We start from the raw sequence: 8,131 nt of genomic DNA, 5'->3' as shown, positions 1-8,131 counted from the left end.
CTCCTCCCACTCAAAGTTCCCCTGTAGCCCCGATGAGATATCCTGATGTCAAACAGCAGGTAGGGACACAGCCTTCGGGACTCTCGATCCTGGCCACAGAGAACAGTGTCTATTCCTCTGACTATACTATCCCCAATTTCAACTACATCTCTCTTTTTCCCCCTCTTGAATGGCTCCCTGTACCACCCTGATATATTCAGTTTGCTCATCCTCCCTATAGTACTCACTGTCATTCACACAAGAAACAAGAATCTCAAACCTGTTGAATAAGCTCAAAAGGCTGAGGTTCCTTCAGCACTACCTCCTCAAACCCTCTACCTGCCTTGTTCATCGTCACACTTTCCTGTCAGTGACCATTGACTAAATTCAAGGTTGTTAATAAGTCTCCTGAAACAGTGTCCAGATAATTCTCCCCCTCCCTGATGTGTTAGAACATAGAACATAGAACAGTACAGCACAGTACAGGCCCTTCGGCCCACGATCTTGTGCTGAACTTTTGCCCTAATCCTAAGGTCTGTCTAACCTCCACCCCTACCTTATACTATCATCCATATGCCTATCTAATAGCTGCTTAAATGCCCCTAATGAGGCCGACTCCACTACCCTCTCTGGCAATGCATTCCACGCCCCTACCACTCTCTGAGTAAAGAACCTACCTCTGACGTCTCCCCTATATCTACCTCCACTCACTTTAAAACTGTGCCCCCTCGTAATAGCTACCTCCACCATAGGAAAAAGTCTCTGGCTGTCTACTCTATACCTCTGATCAGTTTGTACACCTTTATCAAGTCAAAATGTTTGAGGCTCAGATAAGGGGTTGGCTAACCAACAGAGAGCCAAGATAAATGGGTCTTTTTTGTTAGGCAAGATATAACTGGTGGGGATCCACTGGGTTCAATCCTTGGGCCCCAACTATTTGCAATCTATATTAATGACTTGGATGCAGGGTACTATATCCAAATTTGCAGGTCACAATCCTTAATAGATCTACATTAAAAAATCGTCTGTTATTCCGTATATACTCATACCCCAACTACATTCCAGTCTGTAACTCACCCTTGGGTATTTGTTATTCTACATATAAACCCTTCACATTGTAATTCATTCTAGTGTAACTCACTCCAGGGTATCTGTTATTCTCTGTGGATTATCAACAGAATTTTTATGTGAAGCTGCAGAGGGAAATAGCTCAGATGGTTAGTGTGAGATTTGTGGTCTTACGTTGATTGTATGTTTCAGTATGAAGACAATGTTTTTCAGATTAAATGATAAGTGAAGAGTGAAATGGATGATTTGGGTGTTGAAGCTGGGATTGTACTGTGGGAGGTTAGGGAGCTGCAGTATGCCCCTGGTGTGTTTAAACACAGGAGCTGCGCAGCTTTAAGCTGCTGTGTTCCTTTTCTTGATGTCCTTGACTCTGAGATGCGGTGCAAATACACAGTGTAGCTCAATATGATAGCTCTCTTACTGAGTCCTGTCTTTGGATCATGACAGTAGGGTAAATGCAGGATTTGCTCACCTCTCTTCCTGTCCCCCTCCCCCAAAACAGTCTTCACGTAAACAAACTCTCAGCTTTTATTTTTTTTACCAAAACGCTTTGAAATGTTCACCCTGACCAGAAACGCAATTAACATTCTCTAACTCAAAGCAGCATTGCATGAAAAACAGCCTGAAAGCAGTCAGCCCGGAACTCCTGGGGGAATTGGAAAAGGATCATTTATTTATGCTGGGAACAGTAGCTGCCTCCATTTCTGCATTAGCTGAGTGGGAGGTGCCCGTGATTTTTTTTTTTCTTTTTCATTCGCTCTGCCCTTCCCTCTGTAGACATTTTTCTATTTTCCGTTTTTGTTTTCTTTTCAGCGTCAAAGACCTTGTAGTTGTGAGCGATGCTTTGTTGGCAGTGGGTTTTTTGTGTTGTGGGCTATTGCTAGCTTTCAGCAATGCACTGTCAGGCAGCAATGCTGCTGCTTTTGCACTGCAACCAGCACTTCCTCCCAGCAACCGGATTGGCTTGTGTCCTTAAGTGCTGGGCAAGGGTTGGATACTGACTGGAGATTAACAGGTGCATTATGCTGCTCCTGACGGCCACGAATCGGATGCTTCTCACTTCGAATGGAGAAGGAGAGGGGCTTGTATGCGTTTGTGAATGTGTGTATGTGTGTATGTGTGTCTGCGTATTGGAATGCCTGAGCTCCAGCAAGCTTTGAAGATGCTTTGTGCCAATCCTGGAAGGTATGCTGTGGCCCCGGAGAGTCTGTGAGGAGGAAACCAAGGAGAGGCGAGCCCCTGTAGATCCAGCAGAAAGAAAGATGTGCGTTATGCCGTAGCTGACTCAGCATCTCCCCCAGTGCTGCCAACGTTTCATTTGGGGTAGATGAATATTCTGTGGCCAACTGACCTGCTGCTGATAGAAAACAGCATTTTCTTCTAAATGCAATTGTTTTGTCTATTTTTTTCGGATTCTTTGATCCCTGGCTATGTATTCCTGATGTCTGTCTGTGGACCTGAGGGCTTCGCATTCGCTACAGGATGAGTGAGGGGGGGATTTCTTCAGCTCCACCTGTTTTTCCTGTTTCTGGAGATTCAGAAGGTGCGAATCCAGCAGAAGAGCAGGAGGGCTCTGCACCATCCAGGGGCTTACACTGCAGTAACTGTATTGTGTGGCCTCGCCAACAGACCTGGCTCTGTATTGTACCTCTTCTGATTGGATTCATTGGTTTGGGACTGAGTCTGATGCTGCTGAGGTGGATTGTTGTTGGTTCGGTGAAGGAATATGTACCTTCTGATAACTTGGAGTCCAATCACATTGGGCAGGACCCTATCTTCCTCTCAAAGCCAAGCTCATTTCCGAAGAATGCAGAGGCCACTACAATGCACACTGGTACCAATAGCTTCCTTAGTACTATAGCTGTGAGCACTCGAGCTCCAGTGACGCTCACCCCCAGGATTAGTACCCACAGTACAATCCGCTCAACCACTGCCCATCGCAGCCCCTTACTCCCCACAACCACTCCAGCAGCCCCCCTCACCCCTACATTACCTTTCCGTCTCACCCCAACTGTCTCACATGTACCAACTTGGCAGACGGTGCCCTTTTCTACCTCTTCAAGCAAATTCTTTCTGCACGATTCCACTCCATCCTGGACACTCTCAAAATCAGGGGAATCTAGCACCAAGATCCATTCTGTCATCGAACCCAAATTTCGTAAGTAAATCAGATCTCTAAAATATTCTGAAAATGTTGACTTGTAAGAGCTGCAAGCTCAGTCTGTGTGTGTGTGTGTCTGTGTGTGAGAGAGAGAGAGACTGAGTGTGGCTGTGTGTATATGTGAATATGTGTCCATGGGGGTGTGCATGTGCTGCATTCTTCAGAGGACTAAAGAATTAACACTTGGGATAGTTATTTGGAGACAATTCTAATTTTGCTGTTGAATTAACAATCACAATCAGGAAAACCACAAAAGATCTAAGATTTCTGATTTGAAATCCATGAAAGCTCGCATCCTGATAACATGTGAAACATCATTTGATGGAGCTCACTTTCTTCTGTGTCCAATGAGAAAGAAGGAAGGTTGATTGTTTTCTGTTATGAAAATGCTGATTCTACGCCCCTCAACATTAAAATTGTTCATATTCTGTGTACATGATGGAACTGGTTCAAGCACAATGATTAATGTCTGTGTATATTGAAAAGAATTTTATGTTTGTGCATATCAAGCCTGATTCACTCCCATTTCATATCGAGGTCTAATAGATCTTGTGCATTACAAAACTGATTCACTTGCTGTGCTTATTGGATCTGATTCTATTACCATTACGTGTTGCTTGTATTCCTGTGTATATCCTGAGTGATTCTAACCCTGTGTGTATCGCGACTGATTCTATGCCTTGTGTATCCAGACTGATTCCACCCTCTGTACATCCAGACTGATTCTAACCCTGTGTATATTGAGACTATTTTTCTCCCCTGTGAATGTCCAGACTAAATCTAGTCTTGCGTATATTGGTACTGATTGTGTTGGTGTATATCTCTTGTTATGGGTATCCAGACTTATTCTAGCACTGTGCATATGAAGGCCATTTATGTCCCCTAAGTATATCAAAACTGATTCAATTGCTGTCAGTGTAAATCAAGACTTGCAATATCCCTTCTGTGTTGGGACTGGTTTTCTCCCAGTGTACACCATGACTGGTTCCCTTAATAAAAACCAAAAAAACTGCGGATGCTGTAAATCAGGAACAAAAACAAAGTTGCTGGAAAAGCTCAGCAGGTCTGGCAGCATCTGTGGAGGAGAAAACAGAGTTAACGTTTCGGGTCCAGTGACCCTTCCCCAGAACTAGTTCTCTTGTTGTGTACGTCAGACTGATTCTACCCTTGTGTACATCAAGGCTGATTCACTCTGATGTATATCAAGAGCTAGTCTATCGCTTTTTGGAATACAACTGATGCACTTGTGGTGTGCATTGAACCTGATTCTCTTCCCTTTGTACATGGAGATTGCTATTACCACTCATTCTCAGCCTGTGTACATTGAGACTCATTTTAACATTGACACTGATTCTGTGCCTGTGTATCCTCTCATTGGAGAGATTACAATGTGTGTTACAGTCTCAATGGCAACAATCTATGTGTGGTACTCTTTAATGTTCGGGGGTGGAGGTGCTGTTTTGTTGCAGATACCGGATGGTTCTGGCTGACCCAGAAACCCCTGCTCTTTACCACCTGTTGTAGGTTGATCAGCAGGATTTGCAGATTGATCGTCAATCTGGTCAACCATGTTATGAAGCACCTTCCATGGCTGTCAGGTCATAAGGTGGATTTCAAGCCCAGAACTTCTGGGCTAGAGGTAGGAACATTGCCCACTACACTACAATATTTCTTGCATCTCCTTGAGGCTCTCTCCTTGTCTATGCCTTGACCTGTTCTCTTTCTTGTCTATATTGTTACAATCAAGTCTGGAAAGGTGAATAAGTTTGTCTGTCTTAACTACAAATTTGGTTATAACAGTTCTGATTTTTAGAAAAGTGTGACTTTTTTTCAATTCAGTCTGTTTTTGGCCATGTAAAAGCTGTATGAAGAAATAAGACCAATCTCTTAATTTACAAAAAGACTTGAGTTTGTTTTATTATAAAACTCATTTAGGTAAAGTGTAACATTGATTCAAAATGTAAAACCTATCCAGAATCTGATAACATGCACACACACTAGCATGCAAGAATAGAGCAAATTAAATAGTTGTGGAGGCAGAATTGATAAAAGAGTAAGTAGTATACACTTTGGTGTATATGTTATTGCCTGTTTTGATAGTTTTAGAATTACAAAGCTGCTGTTGCTGATGCAAACTAGTTTTTTTTCTTGGAGACCATCTCTTTTAAAGTGCACGCTGTACTTTTCCAGGTTGGTGAGATGGCTTATAAAAGTTCCTTTTTGCTTAAATTTCTCTATTTTGTCCTCTATATATATCAAAATGTAACAGAGATCAGGTCTGAACTAGAGAATTACACAATGAGAGAGAGAGAGGTGGTGTTGTTATATTCTTCAAGGACATCTAATCTTACTGTGGCATTCTGCAGACCCTCCTTGACATTACAAATAGACAAGTGTGTTAATTAAAGCAAAATTCTGCGTGTGCCGGAAATCTGAAATAAAATCAGAAAACATAAGAACATCAGAAATAGGAGCAGGAGTAGGCCATCTGGCCTGTTTAGCATGCTCTGCCATTCAATAAGATCATGCCTGATCTTTTCATGGACTCAGCTCCACTTATCTGCCTGCTCATCATAACCCTTAATTCCTTTACCCTTCAAAAGTCTGTCTATCTTGGTCTTTAAAACATTCCAAATATCCCGAGGTAGCCTCAACTGCTTCACTGGGCAGGGAATTCCACAGATTCACAACCCTTTGGGTGAAGAAATTCCTCCTCAACTCAGTTCTAAATATGCTCTCCCTTATTTTGAGGCTATGCCCCCTGAGGCTAGTTTCACCCACCAGTGGAAACAACCTCCCTGTTTCTATCTTATCTGCTCCCTTCATAATGTTATACGTTTCTGTCAGATTCCCCCCTCATTCTTCTATAACCCCAGCCTACTCAATCTCTCCTCATAATCCAAACCACCCCCCCCCCCCCATTCCAGAGCCAACCTAGTAAACCTTCTCTGCACCCCCTCTAGTGCCAGTACATCCATTCTCAAGTACTCCAGGTGTGGCCTCACCAGCACCCTATGCAGCTGCAGCATAACCTCCCTGTTTTTAAACTCCATCCCTCTAGCAATGAAGGACAATACTCCATTTGCCTTCTTAATTAACTGTTGCACCTGCAAACCAACTTTTTTGACTCATGCACAAGGACGCCTAGGCCTCTCTGCATAGCAGCATGCTGCAATTTCTCACTATTTAAATAACAGCCTATTTTGCCGTTATTCCTATCAAAATGGATGACCTCACATTTACCAACATTGTACTTCATCTGCCAGACCCTTGCCCACTCACTTAACCTATCTACATCCCTCTGCAGACTTTCAATGTCCTTTGCACACTTTGCTCTATTACTCATCTTGGTGTCACGTGCAAACTTTGACACACTACACTTGGTCCCCAACTCTAAATCATCCGTGTGAATTGGACATAATTGCAGTCCCAGTACTGATCCCTGAAGCACACCACCAGCCACTGATCACCAACCAGAAAGTGTTGAAGAAAGTGGCAGCATTTGTGGAGAATGAGATAGGGTTAACTTTTGAGACCAATATGACTCTTATTCAGAACTGAAGAGGAAAGAAATGTGATTCCTTTTATGCTGTAGAGAAACGGGGGAAGAGAACAAGTGAAATAAAAGGGAAGCTCAGCTAAATGGTAGAGGGTGAGGGCATTAGAGATCAAAGTCAAAGGAAGTAATAATGGTTATGGAGAATCAACAAAGTATTGGTCCAGAGTGGATGTTAAATGCAGAATAAAAATCAGCTTGGCCTGAGAGCAAGTTAAAGACTCTGGAAGAAAAATATCAAAATGGAGGATAGAGTTCACGGTCTGAACTTGATGGACTCAATGTTGAGTCCAAAAGGCTGTAAAGTGCTGCATTGGAGAATGAGATGCTGTTAATCAAACTTATCACACTATTTCTTCCCAGGTGGGATTTTAATCATGTGTCAGCTGGTTATTGGCACTCAATGAAGGCAAACCAAATTTAAAGAGCTTTGATCTCCCATTGTTAAAACTATCAAGCATCTATCCAAACAGAAAGGGGGTCCTTTGCAACTTCTTTTTAAAATGAATTTTACTAGACCTTCTTTGATCTTGGTAGTTTCTGCTGTCATAATGTCAGTGGTATAACGTCCTTAGACTTTGTCAGGCAGTTCTGTAAGGGAGCCAGTTCAGTGTGAGGGACACTTAGCTTGAATGAGACAAAGACTGAATGAGTATGCCTGGGAATTTGGTCCAAAGTGAGACTTTGTCTAAAACTGAACTTGAAAATGATTTACCAGTCAATCAATCAGATTCTGACCTCGAACTAATAGACTTCAAGTAAGGTATATAGCTTAGTTAAACAGGCAGCTGCTGATAGTAGCAGTTATCTATCAATCATCTGAAAACTCTGGCCTGAATAGGCTTTGATTGCTGTAGCAAGAAGTTACCATAGAAGTGACTCATCATTGTTCAACAGGGGGAGGTGAAGGCTTAATGGTATTGTTGTTAGTGTATTATTCCAGAGACCCAGATAATGTTCTGGGGACACAGGTTTGAATCCCACAGATGGTGGAATTTGACTTCAAGATAGAAAATCTGAAATCAAGAGTCTAATAATGACCATGAAACCATTATTAATTGTTGGAAAAACCCAGCTGGTTCACTAATGTCTTTTAGGGAAGGAATCTGTTGTCTTTACGTGGACTGACCAACATGTGACTGCAGAACCATGGCTTTGTGTTTGACTCTTAACTGCAATCAGGGATAGGCAATCCAATGCCCACATATTGTGAATGAATTAAAAAAAAAAAAGTTTGATACATTTGGTTAGGAGAGACTTATGGTCAATACAAGACAGACTTAGCCTCAGTGAGACAAAGGCTAAGTGAAAATATTTGGAAATCTTGTTCAAAGTGTGAAGTTAGTTCACATGTAGAAAAAGATGGC

The 8,131-nt window shown here is 42.3% G+C and overlaps 1 protein-coding gene across 1 annotated transcript; it reads left to right on the top strand.

Moving 5' to 3' along the window:
• Nucleotides 1-2,094: 2,094 nt before the first annotated feature.
• LOC109938429 (pro-neuregulin-3, membrane-bound isoform-like) lies at nucleotides 2,095-4,818 on the top strand. Its single transcript, XM_020536836.2, has 2 exons — nucleotides 2,095-3,205; nucleotides 4,733-4,818. The coding sequence occupies exons 1-2, from the start codon at nucleotides 2,530-2,532 to the stop codon at nucleotides 4,735-4,737; spliced, it is 681 nt and encodes a 226-aa protein (XP_020392425.2). The 5' UTR covers nucleotides 2,095-2,529; the 3' UTR covers nucleotides 4,738-4,818.
• Nucleotides 4,819-8,131: the final 3,313 nt, after the last annotated feature.

The sequence above is a fragment of the Rhincodon typus genome, chromosome 34 (assembly GCF_021869965.1).
Source record: "Rhincodon typus isolate 14 chromosome 34, sRhiTyp1.1, whole genome shotgun sequence".
Taxonomy (NCBI): Eukaryota; Metazoa; Chordata; class Chondrichthyes; order Orectolobiformes; family Rhincodontidae; genus Rhincodon; species Rhincodon typus.
This window is presented reverse-complemented; position numbering and strand designations above follow the sequence as displayed.

Coding starts and splice junctions, on each gene's coding strand:
- LOC109938429 (XM_020536836.2), top strand. CDS start 2,530: ATGAGTGAGGGGGGGATTTCTTCAGCTCCACCTGTTTTTCCTGTTTCT.